Source organism: Wyeomyia smithii, chromosome 2, assembly GCF_029784165.1.
Source record: "Wyeomyia smithii strain HCP4-BCI-WySm-NY-G18 chromosome 2, ASM2978416v1, whole genome shotgun sequence".
In the NCBI taxonomy this organism is placed as follows: domain Eukaryota; kingdom Metazoa; phylum Arthropoda; class Insecta; order Diptera; family Culicidae; genus Wyeomyia; species Wyeomyia smithii.
Genome location: NC_073695.1, coordinates 88,034,220 through 88,061,951, shown reverse-complemented (window position 1 = coordinate 88,061,951; position 27,732 = coordinate 88,034,220). Strand labels below are relative to the sequence as shown.

The following is a 27,732-nucleotide window of genomic DNA, read 5'->3' as shown; positions in this document are numbered from 1 at the left end:
AAATGAAAGGTCTAGCTGCCTCATAACACCCTATTGAATTTCAAAGTAATCAGTCTATTACTTTGTCTGTAATGTATCAAAATAAGAAAATCACGAAACTTCATTATTTCAGAAAGTACACAACCGATTTGAACAATATTTGTATCAAATGAACGAGCTAGTTAAAGGTTAATTGATGAATTTTATAAGCATGAGCATGAGCATGATTGACCGCCCGCGGTTGCTACTCCGTTATTGCCAGATCAGCTGTAATTACACAGAGAACCAACAGATGATGCTTGGGACCAACATGCATCCTCAATGTGTAAAAACCGGTGACCTTAATCTTTATATTAGGCAATACCAGCGCCGGCCGCATCCGAAAGCAGGTCAAAGAAGGAATTTGTATAGGAAAATGTTGACGTGATACTCGCTTATTGGAAGCCGAGAACACCTCTGCACTTCCACGAGAAATCACTGGGATGTTGGAGAAAGGGCAAGGTACACAGCAGGGTTAGTTTTGGTAAACGATGCGCTGATTTCGAGTGTCGGGTTCTTTAGAACAAGTATCGCGCGAACAAGTTCCGTCACGATATTCATAATGCGATTCGAAGTCATTCAGTTTGACAATGTTACACCGCAACAATAAATCGTACGCAAGGATACTGGACCTTTGATCAAATTGGGACAGCTTCAAATAATATGATATCTCCTCGTAAGGTGATCCTCTTTACACCGAAATCAGTTGCGCGTTGTTGATCTATATGTAGATAATTCGACCTCATGGAGGTACCGACGCGGAGTCTCTAGGGGTTCGGTCAACCGGACATTTTCTACCTAACAGATCGACCAACGACGTCCTCGTATACACTTTGTCTGCTCTAAAAAAAACGATAAGATACCGCGAAAAACGCTTATTACGAAAACTAACCATGAGTATATTTCTAGCCAAACGTCGCGATCCTCTGCGTACGACGCACGCGATGTAGCCCATGCTACTCGTAGCAATCAGCTATTTGTCGATCCCGAGTCAATCCCAATCCCGAGAAAAAACGAACGCACGTCGCGATTCTTGGGAAGGTATACATCGCGTTTTCGTTAATCGCGATATTTATCGACCGGACGAAATCTTCGGTTAAACAGTCACAGTGAGACATGAACAAGTATCTGGGTATACCCCTCGAAATCATTATATTCCGAAAACGTTAATATAAGTAAAATTCTCCCGAGCCGGAAACGCGGTTTACATCGAAACACTACGACATTTCACGCCGATTCTCTCTTAGTTGTCGATGCGAATGTTGCCTATTAAATAGAAAAATTGGCAAAGTTTCATGCATACAAAGCCGTAATAATTTAAAAATGAAAATTTCCATATTGACCATCCATCGAGCTAATATAGTCTTAAGTTTGTTAACAAAATGCCGACCTAGTCATTATTGGAACATAGTATACAAAACATAAGCAGCCCAAAAGCTAGAAAAATCGAAAAAGTGAAGCATAAGATTTCATGTATTATCCACAACCATTGCTTTCGAGGTGAACACATGTTTGGCTGATAGAACCCTACTTGAAGCCTGACCGTGCAAAAACGTGGTAGATGACGGATTCGAGGCATACTATGCGTCATATTGGCTCATTACTAAGTTGAGCTACTCATTACCTAGGGTGTGATCCTGTTGGAAAGATAGAAAAATGGCAAAGCTTGGTGTATCTAAAACATTAAGTGCAAACATCAGGTGTAGATGTACATACTAATCCAAAGTCTTAAAAATATTGATAAGACCAAACCAATCATGATTATTTCAGGCTGACTAAATAGTCATCAGATGTCAAACTCAACTTTATTGAATTTTCTATTACCTGTCATGCGAGAGTCAGTGCGTTCAAAAATTCATTGCACACGACATATCAGTGAATACATATCAATTAATCTATTCCACCATAAATTCTAATAAACAATACTTTACACAGAACTACACGAGAAAAAGGCTCCAGAAAAACACCTTAATTGCACTCTGTTTTCAATTTGGACATTCAAAACTGTAACAGTTAAACATTCATGACGAGCACAATCAAAACGGCGTGCTACGTCGTTCCGCAAACTGGCAACTACGTGGTATTCGGTGGATCATCACATGATGTGAACCATATTCGAACGCGGACCATTTAGGAAAATAAATATAATACCAAACGCAAATCGTGTATGTCGTATCGAGCCCATTGATAAGTTAACTCACCTGACAATTCTTAGTGCTTTTACTTCTATGCAGCGATTAACAAAAGCACTAACATTTTACTACTCTGCAGTAACCACACCGGAAAAATACTACATTTTATCCTCCGATGAGATTTACGAAGTTCGCGACTCAAATGCACCGTATGTAACTGGATTTTCGTTCCCCTTAGTCGAACCGGAGGAAGTCGAGAGACTCGAGAATTCGGTCTCTCAAAACGATCGCATCCGCGAGGAATATGTAGGTTTTTCAGCTGATTTCAATCGGGCAACATATGAAAACCTCTAACTATTTCGCAAGGTAAACTTTTTGACTCGCAAGAAACCTGCTGGAATGTCGATAGTTCAATTTCTTCCAATGGTTTTCTCGGACGAAGCTCTGGATGGATATAATTACAACGGATCTAATGCGCTCGGAAAATGCAAATTGCCCATGAAAGGGTATGACATATTTTCGCACTGCTTTATTGGTAAGTCTAGCTCAGAACGTCTTAAATACTGATTCCTATTTAATCTAAGAACTATGTAATTGGGATTTTATTTCAATTAAATTAAATTTTAAAACCGTTCCATGAGAATACTTTGTTATAATTTGAAATGTTTCAGACATTGAATTTACCTGCGATGATTCTGTCACATAGCTGAAGCGAGATTTTTATGTTTTGACCGGTCCTGGCCAAAAATGAGACCCCCTCCCCACAAAAAGGGGAGAATCATGTGAAGACAAGCTGTTATTGTATCTTTTAGTGTTGCTTACACTCTTGATGTTACATTAAAGAGATTTCAAATAAGGTAATTTAACGTCGTTATAAACCTATTTTAGTATTGTAGGGGAAAACGACATGTTTCTGACATTTTGCGTAGACCAGACACCTGCCAAACGATTTCCAAGACTTTTCTCCCAATATAAGACATAACTTGACTACCACTTCCAGAAATTAGCGCACTACGATCAATGATTATCATACTCCATATTATTTTGCTTTGTGGAATATAATAAAACCATACCAAAACCGTTTTCGTAGAATCATCGTTTTGTGCCCAATTTTTGTTCGATTTAAGATCTGTTTTTTTTTAAGGTAGGTAAGAAGATGCTAATATGTGGTCAAACTCTCGAAATTTCGATATTTGGCTTTGGCGTCGAAAAAACATCAAAAATTTCCGATTTCTCAAAAATTCGAAATGGCGCCATTGTTGCGGCTTAAGTTAAAATATATCCAAACTCGGGGAAATTTGTTTTCGCATCAAACTACATCAAAAAATCATACATGGAAGACGGAACCATTTACAGCAAAAATTAGAATATATTTGTCCTGTTGCGTTTCTTAGCCCTTCTAGGCTAAATTTTGACTAGATTCATTTCATTTGTGGCTTTTCTGGTCTAAGCTGCTGAATTTGAAATTATTTTTGTTATTTTTTTGCTGGCATTATTTATGTTTAATCCCTTAAATAAAGCATAGTAAAGCATAGATAGACTGCCCGCAGTTGCACTCCGTGGTTGATCAAACCAACAGAATTGCAAAATGAACCAGACTAATGGTGCTTGGGACCTAGGATCAGCGTTACATTCTCATTGTGTAATTTTCACTGGTTCGAAATACTTTTACAACTAACCAAGAACGACGCTGGCCACGACCAAAAGGCGGTACTACTTGGGAAGAAGAGGGATGGTGATGCTCGTTTGGTTTAGAGACCGCGGGTTCCACTGCATCACTACGAGTATAACAGGGTAGGATTTGTGATCATATGAAAAAGAACAGCTTTGCTTCTTTTTTGGTAAATGATACTCTACGTTACGCGAAATTAAACTTTAAATATCACAAAGGCTGTTGTGTGGGCTAATTAGAATTAGAATTATAGATATTTACCAACTCAATAGCTTCAACATCACCAGTTTTCCTTAGAAAATCCTGGGAGCATATCAGTTACTAAAAATATCTAAAACTACTGAATACCTCCTAACTATTACGCAGCAATTCTTCCATTGACTATATTAACGCGTTATGTAAATAATCCTCCATTTTCATCGATGAAATCTAAGATAGAATAGAAATATGCAGGAAAGAATACTTAGCCTTATTTATAAACCATATTTGCGCCGTCTAGGGTTCTATTACAAACATCAATTCGAATTTATACTTTTCCACAATCCTGCGACTTCCACTCACTCACTGAACTAACACGTTTAACAGCTCACTGGCTTATTATCACAGCAAATTGTTACACTTGGCACTAGTGGCATATGTAGCTTAATAAATTTATGTATATACTTCTGTTGTCGGTTTGTATTTATAATTTTCCTGTAAAAACACGGACGCGAAAAAAAAAAAAAATCTAAAGGTTAATTGATGAATTTTATAGTGATTAAACACGTGGTTCAAAAATTGTGAAAAGAAACATGTTCCGGTGACTTTCAAATTCACTCGTTTTCCCAAAAATGGCTGGACTAAATTCAACAATCTTAGTGTCAAATGAAAAGTTTGGCTTTCCTATAGGTTCCCATTTTATTTGACTATAATCGTATTTTTATTCCAACCGTTATGTAATAAATTATAAAACAACGAAAGTCTATTATCTCAAAGATCACACGACTTATTTGAACATATCTAGTGTCATTTGAACGGGTTGTCTCTCAAACTCACAAGTAAGAAATTTCATAGCAATTTGATATGTGGTTCAAAAGTTATGAAAAGAAACGAAATTCAAAGACTATTGAAAACTGTAACTGCTTTGATAAAAACATATGGCCTCAACAAAATTTAAATTTGGTATTGTGCTATTCGTACGTTCCCGGTATTGCTCGTGATTGAAGTGTACGAAATTCAAAGTCATTTTTTTATTTTGCTATTTCTTCAGCACGAATATTTTACTCCTAATTATTAATTTTTTAACTTTTTGCCTTTCTCCTAGAACGGTATAGCAATCCCTTGCAAAACCGAAGCTATGTAAGTGCTCCAAAGGGCCGAATGGCATATATCACTCGACTCAGTTCGACGAGCAGAACATTTTCTGTATGTGTGTGTGTGTGTGTGTGTGTGTGTGTGTGTGTGTGTGTGTGTGTGTGTGTGTGTGTGTGTGTGGTTGTGTGTGTATGTGCAGATTTTTATTTTCACTCACTTTTCCCAGAGATGGCTGGAACGATTTTAATGAAATTTTATGCAAATGAAAGTTCTAGTTGCCCCATTAGACCCTATTAAATTTCATTGTAATTGGATTTTTATTTAGAGGTTATGTTCAAAAATGTAAAAGTCACGAAACATCAATATCTCAGAAACCACACAACCGATTGCAATAAAATTGGTATCAAATGAACGGGCTATCTTAAAAACCCTTAACTTTTGAATTTTATATAGATTGAATATGTGGTTCAAAAGTTATGAAAAGAAACGTCTTATGAAGACTGTTTAATTTCACTCATGTTTCTCAGAGATGGCTGGACCAATTTCCACAAAATCAGTGTTATATGAAAGGTCTAGTTACCCCATAAGACCCTATTGATTTTTTTTGCAATCGGACTATTACTTTGCCTGTTATGATTAGAAATGTGAAATCTAGTTATGAAAAGAAACATATTCCGAAGAATACATAAACTCACTCACTTTTCTCAGAGATGGCTGAACCGATTTTCACGAAATTAGTGTCAAATGAAAGGTCTAGCTGATTCATGACACCCTATTGAATTTTACTGTAATCGAACTGTAACTTCGTCGGTAATGTACCGAATTGTGAAAATCACGAAACTTCATTATCTCAGAAAGTACACAACCGATTTGATCAATAGTATTATCTGATGAACGGGCTAGTTAAGGGTTAACTGATGAATTATGATTGAACTCGTGGTTTCAAAGTTTGGCTGCCCTATACGTTCCCCTTTCATTTGATTATAATCGAACTAAGCAACCGTTATGTAATAAATTGTTAATAAAACAACGAAATTCTATTATCTCAAAGATTACATGACTTATTTGAACATTACTAGTGTCATACGAACGAGTCATCTCTCAAGCTTACAAATAACAAACTTCATAACAATTTGATATAAGTTTGAATGAGAAAGGCTGGGTCTGACCGCTAGGTGGATTAATTTAGGTTTTTTTTGTGCAAACAACATTTAACAATTACAACTAAGTTAAAGTTTAAAAAAGATTCATTTTTGTTTTTGCTTTGCAAGTTTGTTTCATTGCTAAAAATTACATTCACTGTACTGCCATGAGCTGCAATGATAGACGACGAGAAACCGCGTAAAAAACCGCGTAAATTCCGGCATCTGCGTAAAAAAAAAACCGCGTAAAAAGCGACCTTAGTGTACTCTACGGTACTGTTGTGTTTACCAGCATGTTTTCTTTCAAGACATCAGTTTCTATTACGTTCTAACAACAGAATTATGAATTGTTCAAAAAAGGGGTTGTTTCGAACTTTACGAAAAACCTTTACCTTCGAGACATCAAATTAGTTTAGATTCATAGAAGCAAACCTATTGGGACTGGGAGACTCTGTCAATTTTTTTAAATATTGATACAGAGAACCAACAGGGAATGGTTGGTGTCTGTTCATGTCGTCTGTGCTAGGAATGCTCGCATATGATTGGTTCATTGTTCGCGTAAATTTGTTCTTGATACTTTTATCGATTTTTACCGGTTTGGAATGAAATAATAACGATAACTAGCGTATTGCAAAATTGTTTAATATTTTATCTATCCAACAACATATTGGTTATTGTCATCTGTCATGTGATTATGCTATTATTATCGTTTCAAGTCTGACGCAACATTTGGCATTTTCATTTCCAATTTTACAGAATGCATACCAGTATAGAAAACTAAGACGTAGTCTCACGACAAAAAATGCACTTATCTCACTCTGCCTTCCAGTCCATGCGTTGTTTGGCGAACTCCAATCTTGGCTTTATGTGGCTTAGAGTGAGGTTTGGTTTCTTTACCTTTTTCTGTAACCAAGATGCACAGATCGTATCAAAATTAGAGAAACTTGTCTTTCCATTATGGAAAGATTTAGTTCAAGTTTTTTTGATGTGGCCTGAAATTTTTGAGTTTACTTTTTCTCCCATATTTTAAATCTTTCATGAAATATCTTTTCACCCCTGTTTATTCTCTATTGATCCTCTTTGCTATCTCCCGGTTGCTTAATCCGACATCCGTCAATTCGAAAACCAATCTCCGCTCAGTTTCATCCAAGAACTTTTCCTTTGTCGTATTACTGTAAACTCAATTGCGGCACTTGAGCATTGATGTTGAAATATATTCATTTCTACGTACAACCACATCGGAGTATCATATTATAAAACCAGGATGTTTACTTATCGATGGAATACATTTTATAATAACATTATTTAACGAAAATATGGCAAAAAAATATTTGAATAATATATTAAGTACACAACTTATTAGTACAAAAACACAACGTTATAACGGATTGATTTTATCTACTAGATTTCTGTATATTTAAGAAAACTACTACTGAATGCATTGAGTATATATTTGACTAAAACCTTTCAATTATTTCAAACACTTTGGTTTGACGTTTGACAAATATTGTGATCGGATTGGTAGTTTTATTTAATGATTTGTGTTATTTTTTTCAACAAAAACTGTGTAATTTACGAAGACCATTCTTCGAAGACAATTTGTAACATTGATCGATAACCAATAAATCAGTAAACTTTCTTTGGAATCAAAGACAGTGCTTCCAAAATATTTTCTTTTCGACATAAATGTACCTGGTAAAATTCGAAAAAACCACGCGCCTCCTTCGGCATCATTCCACATGAGGACGCTTTGTTTTTTATTGTCATATAGTTCCGTCGTATAATATTGAGAAAAGTATTTGAAAATACTCTAAACTTTGATTAACTAAAAAAAAAAAAAAAACAAAATGTATTTTCCACGGTGTTGAGCATTTAAGTGACAATAAGTACAAAATCATGTTTGCTTGAAAAACGTTCAAGTTGAGATATTTATATTAAAGGGCAAGAATACTTGAGTAATATTTTAACAGCTTTTTAGGAACAGCTCCTGCAGTGTTTAGAGGTTTAATGGGTTTCGAATTAAAACCAATATTTTAAAATTATGATGGCTCAATAAATTTTTAGATTTAAGATTGATATGACAAAATTGAGTTTTTCGTGGAACCCCTTTCATAATTAGTGTTTAGTCAATAATAACTCAGGATGTTTTAGAATTTATTTGAATGAGTTATACCTCGAAATTCTGTAGAATATGGGTTATTTCACCTCAAGTGTGCGAAAAACGTACAAACGTGTGAACGATCTTCTTAGATTTGACTCAAAGTTTGTGAGATTGTTCATATAACACACTATGTAGGTAAAAATCACAACTTTGGTACCGATCACTTCGATCACACCGATCACACAAAAACTTTTATTTTCTTTTAATTATGTTCGAAAAATGTTTGTCAAAACTGAACTTGAAGTATGGGTTCATTTTCAGGCTCCCCACCACTTACCCTTCCTTAACGCTGAAATCTATAAAACCTTTGCGTGACTTCCTCTTAACAAAAACAAAAGTCCGTCTTATTAATAAAACTGGCCAGAAGAACGCACGACGAAATTTCTCCAGGGAATTATAATTGGTGACATTTGGCAAGAGGAACGAGCATCGGTATAGTAGAACTACCATTTGAAGAAGCAATACTCGAGTTACAGCACTTCATATTCTCATTTTCCAATTTATTTGTTTTGATAATGTACATTCTAGACGAAGCAATCTGAAAAACAATAGGAATCCAGAAAAATACACTTTTTGACCGGAAGTGTTGTCAATTTGCTTGCCTTTTCTATGAAACTGGCACTTTTATAAAAAAAAGAGAGAGGGTGATCTAATCGACACCAAAGTTGGAATTTTGAAGTAGCATATTTCTCTCAGGAAGTTCGGCTACATAGTGTTGTGAAATGAAAATCTAGAACCGAAAAAAGTGAAAAATATGTCCAATTTCAAATGCTAATAAATCGGTTAGTATTCGATGGATTTCCTTCGTTCTTGCAGCAATAGATTGGAAAATCTTCTAAGATTCTTCCCAATAGAAGATAATTGTAATTTTATTATTCACACTGTCGTACTATTGAAAATAGCCAAGCCTTATCAAAACGAAAAATTCGACCTCTGATTGGTCGTTATATGATTGCTTCCCAAACACGGTCGACAGAATCATATACCTTGCAATTGAAAACATGATATTTGGCCTATATAAGAGCCTGTTTCAGCCGAAGCCGCTCATAATAGTTCAAGACAGCGACAAAAGCAGTCGTCCTCCCTTAGCAGCAGCACTAGCAGTGCAGTGGATACCAGCGATGGCGGAAAGCGGCCACAGCTGTGGCGTAGCAATGGATAGCGCACTAGTTGCAGCGGATTCCAGGAACGATAGCAGCTAGGCCAGATGTGGATAGTGGATACTAATGGCAGCGTATAGCGGCCACAACTGTGGCATGGCTATGGATAGCGAACTAGTTGCAGCGGATCTCAGCATCCATAGCGGCTGATGCAGTGAGGCACTTTAGTGAAATGCAGTCTCTGTGCGATAGTGGGCACTAGTAGATGCATTCAATATAAAGTTGACTCATTTTGACAACACGTGAGCCGTCTAGTTTTGAGTGTTATATCAGCATTTCATTGTTTACTTTATCACAAGGAATACTTTATTCGCCCTGTCAGTGATAAAGCCAAGATGTGATCGGCATCTTATTCGATACTAAAATGAACAACAAATTGTCCTTTTCAGGATGAAATAAAAACTTGATTGAAGAGTTAATATTTTCCAATGAGTTAATACACATTTTTAAATTTGTAAAAGTTATAAATTTTACTTGGAAGTTACTTTTATCATCGAACTTGTAATGATATTTCTCAACATAAATATGACGAAGTAGCCAGAAACAAGCCAAAATAACATCGCCAAACGAATGACAGTGTGCATCTCTTTGTTTTACGAGTGTCGAATGACCATCCTGTCTTTTGCGTGAGAGGTGACCGTTGTTTTACATTTACGAGCGAAAGCCTACTGTGGGGCACGCTAAGGTATCAAAATCAAATGAAAATTCTGACAGGAAGCAGCGTAGCCGCAAGGTTACAGAGTTCGGTTCGTTAAGCGAATGGTCGTGGGTTCTAATCTTAGTAGTACCAGGCCATTCGATGTCAGAAAGGACTTTAAGCAAGGATTTATTCTCAGGCTCTCTTCCTTTACGCTGAAATCTACAATACCTTTGAAAGACTTCCTCTTAACAAATATAAATCCCTCTCATCAATAAAACTGGCCAGAAGGACGCACGATATTTGGCAGGAGGGACGAGGCTCGGTATAGGAGAACAGTGAGCGCGTAAAAGGAAGGGTAGCACCATTACACACAAGCACTGATAAAAAAATAATAATAAGTATGCCACTTCTTAATAGCGGTATTGCTATTGTCACAGTGAGGAAGTCCATACAGACAAAAACATGCGGACAGTTTACAAGCCTGTTTAATACACATAGTTCGGAAAATAATCTGGGAGGCCATTTCTAAATTCATAATGGCGACTCTCGGTTCTTAGAAAATTTCTTAATGTGATTATTTGTATAATTCAGATGATGAACATAGGCTAAAAATCATTCCGAGACGCTATTTTTAAATACAAGGGGGCGACTTCCGGTTTCCGAAAAAACAGCATGTAATGTCTAATTACCATCCAATATGTGTATTTCTAATGCTAGAGCAGGGCCCAGAGACCGGAAATTAAACGCAGACTCCGGTTTAATATCTAAGATAGCAACTTCCGGTTATATAAAAATAAAAAAAAACGGTTGAATGAAGTTTCATTTCTTTATAACGACTGCTATACATTTTCAATAGTATTGAAAAGTCACCTTTCGTGATTGGTCACACAAAATAATCAACCGATAATTTATTGCTAAATGCTTATGTTACAGAAACATAAAGTAGCTGCTAATTGGTTAAAACTGTGTTCATTGCACCAGTTGTACAATTTGCAGCTCGTACGCAAATTCTATTGAGCCTTTCTCAGCTCGTTGAGAATTCCACTCGTTACTCGTTACTACTTACTACCTGTTGACATCATAGTGAAGTATCTGTTGATCACAATGTCAACTCCAATCAAAACAGGATTACTTCCACTGGTAATTTAATCGGGTTTAACGGGACTTGGTTTGCTGAACCAGTTATCCGCTCTTTCTGTCAGCTGCAAAAGCTGAAACAGGACCAAAACAAGACTACATAATTCATGCACAACCTCTCCTGAAGAATTCTATTCCGAGAACACGATGTTTTCCGGGATTGAGGCGATACAGCGGTTGCGAAAATTACGGACTTGATATTGCGTCGGCTTTGATGGACGTCTCTCCACTTGCTTCCTTTTCGCTGGAACCAGGTTACACAATCGGCTATCCGAGCAACAATGGGTGCCGCAGCACTAATCAACTGGCAAAAGACATCTGTTGGGGGTGACGATGTAAAATTCCAACCCCTCTCATTGCCACCGCTTTGTCGTCGCTATGACGCACGACGAATAGTGGAGGGTCCAACAGAAGATGAAAGAGTATGATGCATGTGGGTCTACGATACGGATACAGAAACTCTGCTCAGGTTTCCGACAAGTCATCGCAACAACACCCGGAACAATAACCATTGTCTCCAACGTTTATACCACCATCTCGACTGGATGGAACCCAGCTACCAGGCAGTGGGCGTCCACCCTCGCATACCCAAGCATACATATACACTCACATGTCCGTATTATTGTAGTATAGCTTTTCATTTGTAAACCACATTCTCCTACTACTACGTAGGGACGTAGGGAAAAAAGGAATTCTATAGAGTGCGAACTGAAAAAGGATGGTTGTAAGAGCTGCTGCTGAAAAGATTGCAGATAATAGAACGCTAAACAAACTAAATAAAAAGAATATCGCCAGCGGAGGCCGACGGGTTTTACACGCCAACCGTTTGGAACCGCGACGGCAAGAAACAGAAGTCAGCGAAGACGGACCCATTTTTTGTTCAGGAAGTTCAACGGTTCGTTCCGTATAATTTTATCATGTTTCCTCTTGATAGTTTCAATTCGGATTGTCGCCCAGTCACAGTTCGTAAGTTATGCGAAGAGCTCGGAATGCGTACGCATGGGCTGAGACTTGCGACGGGGGTTTCATTTATGCCCTGCGAGGTGACATTTATTCTTCGGTGTTTCTAAGTAGGACGGATTTCACTGGTGGTGTAATTATTCCTATCAGAAGAGGGTAACACATTTCTCATAAACTTTATGAACATCGTAACTCCGATGTAATTTGTCATGCCTCCCTTACCGGGATTGAAGTAACAACTATTTATATATTAATTACAAGGAGTATAAAAGGAGTTTTATTTCTGTGAAAAACCTTTCCCGAAATATGTAAATCATCACATGACCTTCATTAGAAGCAGGTCCGTTGCTGAAAATTTAACGTGTTTTATTGGGTTGGAACGATTTTCATAAATTATATACCACGTTGAAAAACTTGAACATTATCTTCTGTAGGACCCTTCCCAAGCCCATTTCGGGTTTGAATGCACAGCACTTTCGCAGCTTAGGTTTTCCAATCCAACTCCAACGAATACCGTTTGCCTACAATCAGCGAACGTAGCACGACTTCTTACTGCTGCTAATTTCCAAACGAGCTTCCAGCACCAAATCATCTCCAGTAGGAAAATCTAATTATAATCACAATGATCCAACCGGCATTCGAGCTGGTTTCGAGTGATCCGGCCGATGAATGCAAATTGTATCGATACAATTTATCACTTACCTCATCCTTTCGATGACGGATCGGCAACTTGGGCTGGGATTCACTGCGCCTCTGGGGTAGAAAATTACGCCAAAGAGAATCCGTTGATTGAATCAATCCTGAATCGGTCCCGGGGCAGAGGAGATTTCCTGTATGCTCGGTTCCCGGCCGATTCCACGTTTTTTGAATCGGAAGAATGTATAATTTATTCGCTCCACTTCCATATGCTGATTGCAAAAGGCAACGCTGGTGATTGGCCCTTTTGTGCCGCTCGTCGTGCCTGGATTTGAACCGATGGTGAAGGTGCAATTTAATCACTTGACCGTGGTGGTTGCGGCAGTAATATGAAACAATACCAAACGAATGCCGTGGTCTGACGAATTGATTTCAATAAAACAGCAAAATATGCGTGGGCGTTCCGTAAGGAAGAGAAATAAATTATTCAAATTGTGGTTAAAATGAGATTCGATATTTCTAAATTCTCTCGTGTTTCCAACACTTAATGAGCACTTTCCAATAAATTGTTCTTGCAGCGATGCAAAATTGCGTAAAAATACGGGCAATGTGCTTGAATGTGATACCCAGCCATGGATATTTTATAGATTTTTTTTTCTTCCTTTCATAAAATTGCTCCAATTAAAGCAAGCTTTTACGCGAAACGACAACAATCGGCGCAATTTCTCAGTCAGTTTGTTTCATGCGGTTTCGCGTCGAATTTTTTCCTTTTTGACATAAACTGAAGTTCGACAGAGCGTTGAAAACGTGTACTACGGAGCGGGAATAATTATTTTTACGGATCGCGACCGATGCTAATACTCTTATCTTTGCCGGAACGATGATGTGCAGGTCCTTTTATTGGTGCTGTTTTACTGCCGTAATTGGGCGGGATTTCAATATAGATTTGCGCGGTGCAATTAAACATTAACAATAGCCATTAGTTATGGCCCATTTGAACATAAATTTGCACAGGACGTACAAGAATGAATCTTTCCTAAAACCGTGAGAGTATGACATATAATTAAAGGTTTATAAAAATTTGGAATGTCTTTTCTCTTTGCCATTTCAACACAAAGGTGTTTTCGAAGAAGCGATGAAAGAGTAACTAACAACATCTTGTCACAAGATAACTGATATATGCCTTTGGTCAAGCTGTTGAATTATGAATTTTATGTACTTTTACTGGGGCACAAAGTGTTCATATAATCAATAAAGAAAATTTGGTAAAGTAAAATATATTGTCAAAACATACAGTAGGGTGGCAATGCTTATATGAAAAATAACAGGAGGGTTGTGTGTAAAGCCACGACCGCAAGGTTGAAGTAGAATACTTTTACAAGAAAGATAACCCAGCTGCTTGCGTGTCAGTCATTTTTTTTTCTATAAAATAAACGTTGACTAATCAGATCAATCGAGTTTTGCGCTTCAACAAGGATTGACCATTTTCAATAAAATAGTAAGTTGCTTGTCAACTCCGCCTGTTACGGTTCTCTTGGTTCAGTTAAGCCTTTACGAATAGACTTGAATTATTGAGAACTGAAACAGAAGGTCCAAAGCCCCTGTAAAGGAGGATGGTTGCAACAGCTCTTAACCCTGGCTGTTGCGTAAAATCCAATGGTTAAAACCCCTAAGCTAAGGTGTTATGCGACCCGTGCCGATGGATGACGTGGGGGGGGGGGGGTTTAAGAAATACCCAGCCTCTAACGGAGCCTGTGGAGCACCAGGGCACCCTTCACAGTAATTAGCCCTTACTGCATCACGCGGGTCACTGATGCAGCGGACTCTTCTTTACCCAGCGACTCGTGGGAATTTTATGGATCACTTCAATTCAGAAAATTCGGCCACCGGCAGCCTTTCTTTGCCGGTACCTATGGACTTATCGGAGCGCAGTCCTATAAAAACAAACGCACCGGGCGGAACGGAGGAGATCGAGCATGAGGACGACTTCAACCTCGACAGCGAATCGCTGGACGGAGGACCCTCTGTTTCATCCCTAATCCTACGTTCTCCACAAGGGAATGACGAAAGTCAAATGGACTTAATTCCCAGTCCAGAGACAAGGCCCGATGACGAAGGGAAACCCGAAACATCGGCACCCCTTGTCCGGCGACTTTCTAACGCACAAAGGCGGCGACTGAGCAAAAATCTTCGCTCCGGTCTCCCGTACGAAGAAGCCAGGAAGCTGGCCCTCCTTCCGACAGAGCAGCTTGCTCAATCGAACCAAGTCGCCGTCAAGCGACAGCGGTCGGACGACTTGGTGTCCCCAAACACCAGTACTAAGTGTCCACAGCCTTAAAAACTGCGGAACGGCACTGGTTTGGGGTCATCGGGTTCGAAGCCACCTCCGATGGCCACATATAGGGACATGGTGGGAGCTATGAGCCTTGCGGTTACTTCTGCTACCCACCCCAGCTCCCTACTCACAACGGACCAGCTTCAGGCTGTCCGGACCTCCATCCTCGATCACATTGCGGACCAGGAAAATCCAACCACCAAGCCCAAGTTCAATGATTGCCATCTGACAAATGGCTTCCTGCAACTTGCCTGTGCCGACAACGACACAGTGCAGTGGTTGGAAAGGGAGGTACCTTCTCTCGTACCGTGGGAGGGAGCACAGCTTCGTGTTTACCACATGAAGGATCTGCCGAAGGCCAGACGGTATGTCGGTTACTTCGCGGACAGTGCGAACTCTCCGGACGAGAAGATTCTTCGTTCACTCCAGAATCAGAACGACCATCTCTCTACCAAATGTGGCGAGTCTGTAACCGCAAATTGGTAAAGACCTCGGTCGAACTAGTTCTGGATATTGACGAAGAATCGGCCAAACTCGTTGAGAGTAGAAATAATGAACTGCACTACGGTTTCGGCAAAGCACGCATCCGAAAGGTAAGGGGAAGGCCGAACGTCACAGGCAGGAAAGACTCCGTCGCAATGTCAGGGAAGGTACGTGCGGGTACCACGACCCAGGCAAAGCGATCCTGCGAATGGGCTAAAGGTTAGCGTGGGAAACTTCTCTGGGAGTGCCTCACAACCACCCAAACGCAACCCTGCGGTTGGGAAGGTACGCGCAGGATGCTCCCCGAGAGTGCCCTGTCACCACCCAAACAGCGCAACCCCGCGGCTGCTCGGACGGTTCCGCCGAAGACTCGCATAAGTGTGAAGCATCAACCACCGAACAGTCGCACCCCCCGGAGTCAAAAACCGCCACAGTGTGCGCGACGACCTTCTGTTGCCAATCGACTGCTGCAACCGAAGCCGAAGAGTGAGGAAGAGCAACTTCCATCAACCAGCCAAACCGCTGTTGGCAGCCGTCAGCCAATACCCGGATCATCTTCTGATCCGGACAAAGACGGCAACTTCACTGCAAAGTGAGCAGCCTTCGCTGCTTGCAAGCGAATCTCCTCACGCAAAAGGCGCCTCGGGTGTTCTTTGCAGGAGATTCGCCAAAGAGCAGCTAGCGGCTGCATTCATCCAGGAGCCGTGGATCAACGAATCCAAAGTTCTCGGACTTAACTCTTCTAACGGTAGGTTAATCTACTGTGATACGCAGTCCAAACCAAGGACTGCAATTCTACTAAATAGAGAACTAAAAGTATTACCTATTACAGAATTTATCCGTTGCCGTCACGGTTGAAGTACCGACAACCAGAGGAAAGCAGGAGATGGTTGTCGCGTCAGCTTACTTCCCGGGCGACCAAGGTGTTATACCGCCACCCGAAGTTGCTGCGCTCGTGCGGTACTGCAAGGCCATCAACAAGCCGTTTCTGATCGGTTGCGATGCCAACGCCCACCACACGATCTGGGGTAGCTCGGACACCAACACTAGGGGTGAGTACCTACTTGAATACCTTACTTCTAACGATGTCAATGTATGTAATGTAGGGAATAACCCCACGTTTATTAACGCTATCAGACAGGAGGTCTTTGATCTCACTCTGTGTAGCGCCTCTATTTCTGGAAAGATTAAAAATTGGCATGTCTCCGATGAACCTAGTTTGTCGGACCACAGACACATCGTTTGTAATATAGAGGCTAAACCCTCTGAAAAGAGAGCTGTTCAGAAATCCTAGGAACACAGATTGGGAATCCTCTAAGGAACACCTGATCGATTCACGAACTTTCAGTTACAGCAACATTCGAAATTCAGTTGACCTGAATTCGGAAGCAAATGATCTACAAAACAGAATCATGGATGCTTTCGACGCTAACTGTCCACTGACACAGCGGTCAGTATGCCGTGACGTACCCTGGTGGAATGATCAACTTAGTGACCTTCGTCGGGAAACTAGGCGGTTGTTCAACAGGGCAAAAGTCACGTCTAACTGGGACGACTACAGGGCGTCTCTCACTAAGTACAACGCCGAGCTACGCAAGGCTAAACGGAAATCCAGAGTTAGTTTCTGTGAAAGAATCCAAACTCTGCAGGAAGCAACGCGGCTACAAAAGGCGATGTCCAAAGACCATACTAACGGTTTAGGACAAGTGAGGAAAGAGGATGGATGCCTTACTGTCACTACCAAGGAAATGCTGGAGGTTCTTATGAACATCCACTTTCCTGGATCGACAGAGACCGAAGAACTGTATAGTGATGGGTCGCGGCAGGACAATTCGAGACATATGGCGTCTCGGGAGTCCATCCTGCTGGCCCGTCGACTGTTCACGGAAGCTTCAATAGGTTGGGCTCTAAGCTCATTCGACCCTATGAAGTCTCCAGGTCCAGACGGCATACTACCCATCTTTCTACAAAAATCGGCCGCAGTTATCATGTCCGAACTCATCAACCTCTTCAGAGCCAGCTTTATCCTGGGCCGTATTCCGGATAACTGGCTGAAGGTGAAGGTAGTGTTTATCCCCAAAGTTGGAAGAAAGGACAAAACCCTACCAAAAATTTTCAGACCCATAAGTCTGACTTTATCACTTCTCAAGTTGATGGAGAAAATAATGGATAAATGTATCCGTGATGAGTTTCTTAAAGACTCCCCGCTGAATCGGAACCAACATGCCTATCAAAGTGGCAAGTCAACAGAAACTGCTCTTCACAGCTTAGTGACGTTGATTGAAAAGTCCCTGAGTTATCAGCAGACGGCGCTATGTGCCTTTCTTGATATCGAAGGGGCCTTCGATAACTCGTCCTTTGCATCAATTAATACGGCTCTCTCCAATAAGGGAATCGACCACACTTCAAGGAGCTGGATACACGCAATGCTCTCTAGCAGAGTGATCACAGCAACCTTGGAGGGTTCGTCTGTAACAATGTCAGTGATCAAGGGATGCCCGCAAGGAGGAGTTCTCTCCCCCTGGTTATGGTCACTAGTTGTCGACGCACTTCTCAACAAGCTTTCACAGCTTGGTTACGAGGTCATTGGATACGCCGATGACATCGTCCTCATCGTCAGAGGTAAAGATGACGCAACTCTGTCGAGCCGAATGCAAACGGCTCTGAATACCACCATGTCATGGTGTTTACAAGAGGGTCTAAACATAAACCCCTTAAAAACAGTCCTAATTCCATTCGGCAGACGAAGGAAGATCTCCATCACTCCTCTAATACTGAATGGAGTTAGACTGGGCTTCAGCAATGAAGTCAAATACCTCGGAATTATTTTGGACAAGAAACTGAACTGGTCTGCACAACTAGATCATGCCGCTAAGAAAGCGATCTCAGCGATCTGGGCCTGCAGAGCTCTGTTCGGTAAAACCTGGGGACTGAAACCAGACTTGGCACTCTGGTCTTACAAGACCATTGCCCGACCAAGAATCACCTATGCTGCCCTAGTGTGGTGGCCTAAGGTGAACGAAGTGACTGCGCAAGCCAAACTCAAAAAATTTCAAAGACTTGCATGTCTTTCGGTTACCAGCGCTATGCGAACAACTCCAAATGCAGCCATGGGAGCTATGCTTTGCCTACTACCTCTACATCTTCATGTGAAAAAGGAAGCAGAGCTTGGTGCTCTAAGGCTGCAAAGGTAGGTAGTCTGGTATATACGGACCCGGTATCAGGGAAACGTTTTCCCTAGGAAAATGGCCCACCGTTTTTCAAGCTGAGGTATATGCCATATATATATGCGCTAAAATATGTCTGCAACGCAACTACAGACATGCGAAAATCGGTATATTCTCGGACAGTCAAGCAGCACTACTAGCACTTAAGTCCGTCAAATGCGCTTCCAAACTTGTTTGGGAATGCATTGAAACTCTACGGGAACTTTCCCGACAGAATTCAGTTTTTCTGTTTTGGGTGCCCGGACACTGCGGAGTCGAGGGTAATAAACACGCTGACTACCTAGCAAGACAGGGATCAGCTCAGCGGTTTCTGGGTACGTCCATTTCCGCTATCAAGAGCGAACTACTAACTTGGGAAGGGCTAGAAATAGTATCCCAATGGCAACAGGCACAGGGTTGTAGACAAGCTAAACAGTTAATCTTTCCGAACCCTGGAACCGCCAGAAAGCTACTTAGTCTAAATCGTAGTGACCTACGGATAATTACGGGACTCCTTACCGGACACTGTCCCGCTTTTTATCATTTAAAGAAAATCGATGTAGTGTTGAACGACACCTGCCGATTCTGCAAATCTGAACCAGAGAGTTCAGAGCATCTGCTTTGCTCTTGCGAAGCTCTTGCTTCCTCTAGGTACAACTTCTTAGGAAGTTACCTTTTAACTCCATACCAAGTGTGGAGTTCTAATCCCAAGCAGGTAATTAGTTTCATCAACTATGTTGTACCTAATTGGGGTACAGGTTTACAACAAAACAGCTCTACTCCATCAATGAGTACGAGCAATCCGTAACCTGTGCACAGCAATCGGGGCCCGCCACAAAAGACAATCAGCAAGAATGTCGCAGTGGCATTTCAGTACCCAGTGCCCTTTAGGCATACATTAGAAAAAAAAAGTTGCTTGTCATGGTTGGGGCTTGACAATTTTTAAATTTTGAGATGAAATTTTTTCGGGTGTCGTGCTCATGACTGAAGGAAAAGATAATTCAGTACGTTTTGAGACACGGAGATGAAGTAGAATTTATAACTTTTACAAAGTTAAAAATGTGTATTAACTCATTAGAAAATATTAACTCTTCAATCAAGTTTTTATTTCATCCTGAAAAGGACAATTTGTTGTTCATGTTAGTATCGGATAAGATGCCGATCACATCTTTGCGTTATCACTGACAGGGCGAATAAAGTATTCCTTGTGATAAAGTAAACAATGAAATGCTGATATAACACTCAAAACTAGACGGCTCACGTCTTGTCAAAAAGAGTCAACTTTTCATTGAATGCATTTACTAGTGCCCACTATCGCACAGAGACTGCATTTCACTAAAGTGCCTCACTGCATCAGCCGCTATGGATGCTGAGATCCGCTGCAACTAGTTCGCTATCCATAGCCATGCCACAGTTGTGGCCGCTATACGCTGCCATTGGTATCCACTATCCCTGCATCAGCTGGCCCAGCTGCTATCGTTGCTGGAATTAGTGCTGGGACTTTTAACCGGATATACTCGTGACCCGGTTATCCGAAGCTCGGATCACGGATGGGCAGTGCTGAGAATATTCACTGTCATGATATTAAAAAGCAGCGATTTTCAGCCGTCTTTATATTGATAATCATACTACCCATGCGACCGTTGATATTCGTGGTACCTAACAACCGATGAACACCGACAAGGTAAACTTTAATACTCGTGTTGATATTTTGATCGTCAAAAATGAAAATCATATCAAAATAGTGAAAATCAAAATTAATCTTATACGATCATTTATACTGTACTGGGTAATGTACAGCATCTGAACAGATTTGCACTACTTGAATTGATAATCACCGAAGCTTCTTTGAATATCGTTACTAGGCCTTTGATATTCATTTCACTGTTCTGTCATTGAATATGAGAAACGATATTCATGCATCGTCGCAATGAACATAGGTTACTGAGTTGCATCAGAGAATAAATGTGCTGACACTGAGATTAATTCAATTCATCTACTCATGAATAAACATTGATATTCTAAGGCAGTGCGGATGGGTAAACGAATACTATCCGGATACTCGGATATCCGGATGCGGATAATCGGGTATCCGGATATCCGCAATTCTTTTTCTGTCTTTTGAACCCCGGTCAAATAAAACGTTACATGAAAATCTAAATCCCTCACTCCCTCGTCAGTAATTATTTACATAATTCTTTTTAAACTATGTTCGGATCCAAAATCCGGATATCCGACTATCCGAAAATCCGAATATCCTGTCGGATAATATCCGGATATCCGGTTGATCCGAAATATGGATATTTGTCGGATATCCGATGCCGGATATCCGGATATGTTAATCCGGATAGTCCCAGTACTAGCTGGAATCCGCTGCAACTAGTGCGCTATCCATTGCCACGCCACAGCTGTGGCCGTTTTCCGCCATCGCTGGTATCCACTGCACTGTACTGCTGCTGCTAAGGGATGACTACTGTTGTCGCTGTCTAGAACTATTATGAGAGGCTTCGGCTGCAATACGCTCTTATATAGGCCAAACATCATATTTTCATTTGCAAGGTATATGATTCTGTCGACCGTGCTTGGGAAGCAATCATATAACGACCAATCATAGGTCGAATTTTTGACAAGGCTTGACTATTTTCAATAGTACAATAGTATGAATAACAATATTACAATTTGTTTCTCTTGGGAAGAATCTAGGAAGATTTTCCAATCTATTGCTACAAGAACGAAGGAAATCCATGGAGTAGTAACCGATTTATTAGCATTTGAAATTGGACATATTTTTCACTTTTTTCGGTTTTAGATTCAAGTTTTCACTTTTTTCGGTTTTAGATTCAAATTAAATTTTAATTGTGTTTGGAACAACCCTAGTAAAAAAATAATTGAACCATCCTAACGAAAATCAAGCTTGAGATATCTAGTGAACATTAAAATAAATTACATCTGGTTTGTAATGAGTTGTGAGTCATTTTAGAAGCCAGTTCTAAAATAATTCTTATTAAGCCTCCGGATGCCCAGAAAACGGCCAAAAAAAAGAAAGCCCCAAAAGGCCGATTTTCGGTCACTTTTTTTATTTTGAGTTATCTCAAAATAAAAAAAGTGACCGAAAATCGGCCTTTTGGGGCTTTCTTTTTTTTGGCCGTTTTCTGAGCAACCGGAGGCTTAATAAAAGTTATTTCAGATCAGATCTCGACGATTTATGCATTTTTAAGACATGCGGCATCGAAAAAAATTTCTATTTCTCCAATTTCATGTACTTCCTCCTTCGTAGATTTTTGAGGGTCGAATTTTGAGCGCTTTGAGACACCCCTCAATCATGTCCGATTGCGCTGAAATTTTGCTCAGATTTTTTTGGGCCAATAAACAAAATGTATATGGTCTGTTTTCGAAATACAACGTGACCCTTTTCGCTGCCACCCTACTGCACATGGTGAAAAATAGTGCTCTTTCTCTAAGACAACGCTCCCATTCATTTTGCTCGCGAAACGACTGGAAAAAAGAAAAAATCGCGCTAATAACTGTTTTTTATTCTGTGTGGGCTCATCACTGCGACTAGCGATTAGATCTATTGTGATATTGCCCAGTTTTTTTATACTCCGCACTTCATATTATTGGCAGTATCATTATTGAAGTAAGTGATACGCTTATCTTACATATCCGTGCTTGTGTGTAAGTTTTACCTTTCCGTTTTAAGCTCACTGCTTTACTATACCGAGTCTCTGTCCATCCTAACAATATCGCCCAATTTCAATTCCCTGGAGAGAACTTTCAAACGTTACTCACACTAGTTTTGACGTAGAATCACGTCTCTCAGGAAGTTCGGCTACTACATAGGGATGTAAAATGAAATTCTAGAACCGGAAAAAGCGAAAACTATGTCCAATTTCAAATGCTAATGAATCGGTTAGTTTTCGATGAATTGCTTTCGTTTTTGCAGTAATCGATTGGAAAATCTTCTAAGAATCCTCCCATTAGCAGAAAATTTTAATTTTTTTATTAGAACTATTGTACTATCGAAAATTGTCAAACCTTGTCGAAACGCAAATTCGACCTCTGATTGGACGTTATATGATTGCTTTCTCAAGCACGGTCGACAGAATTTGGACCCTAGTAATTCGGAATGTACTATTTGTCATACATCAGAGATTGTTTTAGCCGAAACTGCTTATATTAGTTCCAGACAGTGACGAAAATTATCCTACAACAGCTGTGGCAACGGCTGTGGCAACGGATAGCAGCTGCAGTTGCAGCGGGGGTATCAGCACCGATAGTAGCAGGGCCAGCTGCTATCAGTAGTAGGTACGTTAGCTGGCACTTCTTAAATGAAAAGTTGCCGTATTTCGACAACACAAAATCGTTTTATTTTAATCTGCATGCATTCTTGAAACTTGTTTGCGTTGTACAGGGGTTGTTCCATTCCTGTTCAGTGATTTATGTGCAAACTGAAATTTGGTAGCACTTCATCTCGTCTTTTGCACAAAATTTGAAACATATTCAATACAAGTAGGTAATGTAACAAATAACCTTATGTAGTTCTACGTCAACCTTAAGGTCGTGGCTTTGCATACAACCCTTCTTATTATCATTATAATAGGAGCTTACTTTTGTTAGAAGGAGGAGTCGATAAAGGTACTGTTGAATTTAGATTGAAGGAAGGGTACGGGTGGGGAACCTGAGAATAAACCCATGCTAAAGCCCTTTGACAACCAATTGGCCTGATTCTACTAAGATTCGAAGCCACAACTACCCGCTTATCAAAGCGGACTCTGTAACCTTGCGAGTACGGAGATCCACTCCGTTTTTGCTAGGTTTTGCCAAATGACGCACAGTACTAAAAATCTACTTTGTAATAATCTAGCTCGAATTTGACATAAATAAGTATGGGGCGAGGTTGGCTCAGAAATTTTTCCACTTGTCGTATTTGTTAGACACGACTCTTCCATATGCCATATGCGTATTTGCATGCGGATCCGTTCTGCATTCGCAAATCGTACACCAATGGCATCATCTTCAATATACACTGAGATGGTTCATCGTTTTTGTTCGTGACAAATTGCGTAATATTTGAAACAGATTTGCTTCCTAAATTGTTCAAAATTTTACGGCGTCTATGAAACGTTATTAGTATACAAGGTCGTCCTATATGGTACATCTGTATCACCCTGCACAGACCGAATCCTAGTTGAATTGGAAACCGTATGAAGTATATTCTGTGTACATTATAAGGTATGGTCTGTGTACATTACAGACGGTGCTCTCACGTTTTGCCTTTCTCCTAGAAAGGTATAGCAATCACTGGAAAAACCAAAGGTATAAAAGTGGTCCCAATGGCCGAATGCCATATACCACTCGACCCCTTTCGACGAACTGGGCATTTTCTGTATGTATGTGTGTATGTTTTTTTCTCACTCACTTTTCTCAGAGATGGCTGGACCGATTTTCATTTTCACTAAAAATCAGATAACAATAAAATTCAATAGGGTCTTATAGGGCAACTAGACCTTTCATTTGTAATTAATTTCATTGAAATATTTAATTGCAAATGAAAGGCCTAGTTGCGCCATAGATTGCCATTGAATTTCATTGTAATCGGATTTTTAGTTTAGAGGTTATGTATCAAAATGTAAAAATAACGAAACATCAATATCTCTGAAACCACATAACCGATTTCAATTAACTGGTTTTAAATGATCGGGCTGTCTCCAAAATCCTTAACTTTCAAATTTCGTTATGATTGAACATATGGTTCAAAAGTTATGTAAAGAAAAGTTATCCTGAGGTTGTTTAAACTCACTCATTTTTCTCAGAGATGGCTGAACCGATTCTCACAAAATTAGTGTCAAATGAAAGGTCTAGTTGCCCCATAGGTTGCAATTGAATTTCATTGTAATCGGATTGTAACTGTGTCCGTTCTTCATAAAAATGTGAAATCACATAATGAAAGTAAGCATATTGACTTTCTCCCAACGATCACTGGCTAATTAAAAGGTAGAAAAGTGAACCAAATGGCCGAATGTCATATAATACTCGACTCAGTTCGACGAATCCTGGACAGGAGAGGATAACAAAATCATAACTCATCAATAACGTATTTAGTTATGAGGACTTATCGTGTTTTTCGAAAGATATTCACGTTTCAAACGTGCATATGGAATTATCATAAAATTTTGATATCATATCTCGCTATGCCTTCGATGAGATGTTTGAGATGATTTTAAAATATGTGATTGAAAGTAAGTTTTTAAGTGAAAATTGTTCGATATTGATTATTTATAATTTATCAGTTATGCATTCAGTGTTCAATAAGTTGAAAATATCTGAATCGGTTATTTTCGTGATTTTTAATGCAAATTCTTGGTTAGTTATTGAAATATCAAGCTTTGTTATTCATAGTCTTGAAGGAACAATATTTTGGGATTATTTTTTGTTATTTTACCAACTATGTAAACCATATTAAGATCAAAATGATGTGTATTTCCAATATCTTGTTGTGATATTATAATGATATTTTCTCCTGCTCGGGATCGAGCATTTTCTGCATGTATGTGCACCTTTTTTTTCGCACCCACTTTTCTCAGAGATGGTCTGTCCGATTCCTTTTATCTTGGTGTCAAATGAAGGGTCTATTTGCCGCTTAGGTTGCTATTGAATTTCATTGTAATCAAACTGTTAGTTTTGGCGCTGCGTCAAAATGTGAAAAACGCTCTTATATCTTAGAAGCTATGAACATAGTTGAATTCAAATAAATGGGCTTTCAAACCCTTAAACAATGAATTTCATAATGTTTAAACATGTGGATTAAAAGTTATAGAAAGAACGAAACCCGCAGACTGTTTAAACTTATAGCTACGATCAAAATATGTGGCCTCAACATCATTTAAATTTAATATTGTACTATTTCCATGTTTGCGGCCTTGCTCGGGATTGAAGTTGAAATCAAAAGTCATTTCTATCATTTCACTTTTTGCCTTTCTCCTAGAAAGGTATAGCAAACACTGCAAAAACTAAAGGTATGAAAGTGCTTAAAAGGGCCGAATGTCGTGTATCACTCGACTCAGTTCGACGAGCTGAGCATTTTCTGTATGTGTGTGTGTGTGTGTGTGTGTGTGTGTGTATATGTGTGTGTGTGTGTGTGTGTGTAACGCTCTCCCAATTTCACTCGATGTTCTGAGATGGCTGAACCGATTTCAATGAAATTAATTACAAATGAAAGGTCTAGTTGCCCTATAAGACCCTATTTAATTTTATTGTAATCTGATTTTTAGTTTAGAGGATATGTATCAAAATGTAAAAATCACGAAACATCAATATCTCTGAAACTACGCTACCGATTTGAATTTCAAATTAATTTCAAATGAACGGGCTACCCGAAAAACCCTTAACTTTTAAATTTTATGAAGATTGATCTTGTGATTCAGAAGTTATGGAAAGAAACGTGATCTGGAGACTATTTAATTTCACTCATGTTTCTCAGAGATTGCTGGACCGATTTTCATAAAATCAGTGTCATATGGAAGGTCTTGCTGCCCCATAAGACCTTTTTAATTTTTTTTGCAAACGGATTATTACTTTGCCTGTTATGTTTAAAAATGTGAAATCCAGCTATGGAAAGAAGCATATTCTGAAGACTACTTGGACTCATTCACTTTTCTCATAGATGGTTGACCCAATTTCCACAAAATTAGTATCAAATAAAAGGTCTAGCTGCCTCATAACAACCCATTGATTTCGCTGTAATCGGACTGTAACTTCGTCTGTAATGTATCGATATGTGAAAATCACGAAACTTAATTATCATAGAAACTACACAACCGATTTGAACAATATTGATATCAGATGGACGGGCTAGTTAAGGGTTAACTGATGAATTATGATTGAACACGTGGTTTCAAAGTTTGGCTGCCCTATACGTTTCCTTTTCATTTGATTGTAATCAAACTTAAGCAACCGTTATGTTTTAGTTTGTAAAACAACGAAAGTCTATTATCTCGAGTTATAAACGACTTATTTGAACATAACTAGTGTCATACAAACGAGTCATCTCTCTAACTTACAAATAACAAACTTTATAACATTTTGATATGCTGTTTAAAAGTTTTGGAAAGCAAAGAAATTCAAAGACTATTCATCACTATACCTGCTTTGATCAAAATATATGACCTCAATATGATTTAAATGTGGTATCGTACTATTTGAACGTTACCGGTATCGCTCATGATTAAATTGATCGAAATTAAGAGTCATTTTTTTCATTTCGCTATTTCTTATGCACTAACATTACGTCAAATTGCATATTTTATACTTTAATTGCAACATCAATATATCAGAACCCAAAGAGTGAATATACCTTTATTGGATTTAAACATTCATGTAAATCTATTTTCATAAGTTTGAATGAGAAAGGCTGAGTCTGACCGCTAGGTGGATTAATTTAGGTTTTTTCGAAATCATTCACACGCGGCGAGAAAAACCATTTAGAAATACCAGCGAGTAAAGAGCACAACATGTGGCACTTAACTTCAAACAAAGGAAAACGAATGTCTATTGTTCTCGTGGTAAGTAGCACTTGCGTCTGTCCTACCTGGAAACCGAACACGAACTGGTTTGAAGTCATTGTTGAACTCTAATTTTAAAACATTTTTGTAGATGTTTAAAGCCAATTTAAATTGCTTTAACATCGAATTTCCCTATAATATGGCGTTCATAAGATCGAACATAAACAGTAGTGGAAACGAATGGGATCATTTAACC

General features: G+C 39.4%; 2 protein-coding genes across 13 annotated transcripts in view; both read left to right on the top strand.

The window, feature by feature from the left end:
• LOC129725472 (potassium voltage-gated channel protein Shal) overlaps window positions 1-27,732 on the top strand; it is a 520,683-nt gene that overhangs the window by 346,602 nt on the left and 146,349 nt on the right. The gene's annotated exons all lie outside the window — the stretch shown is intronic.
• LOC129725473 (uncharacterized) lies at window positions 368-2,948 on the top strand. Of its 2 annotated transcripts, XM_055681361.1 has the most exons (4): window positions 368-480; window positions 2,290-2,456; window positions 2,517-2,685; window positions 2,822-2,948. In XM_055681361.1, exons 1-4 carry the CDS (start codon window positions 462-464, stop codon window positions 2,854-2,856), a joined length of 390 nt encoding a protein of 129 aa, XP_055537336.1. In that variant the 5' UTR covers window positions 368-461; the 3' UTR covers window positions 2,857-2,948. The 2 variants fall into 2 exon arrangements, with proteins under 2 accessions (XP_055537336.1, XP_055537335.1); XM_055681360.1 differs by lacking the exon at window positions 368-480 and having other exon boundaries at window positions 1,957-2,456.

Bases quoted from the DNA above. Each gene is read 5' to 3' on its own strand.
- LOC129725473 (XM_055681360.1), top strand. From the start codon at position 2,247: ATGCAGCGATTAACAAAAGCACTAACATTTTACTACTCTGCAGTAACC. The intron at 2,457-2,516 runs GTAGGTTTTTCA...CTATTTCGCAAG, and splicing joins ATCGCATCCGCGAGGAATAT to GTAAACTTTTTGACTCGCAA. The intron at 2,686-2,821 runs GTAAGTCTAGCT...GAAATGTTTCAG, and splicing joins ATTTTCGCACTGCTTTATTG to ACATTGAATTTACCTGCGAT.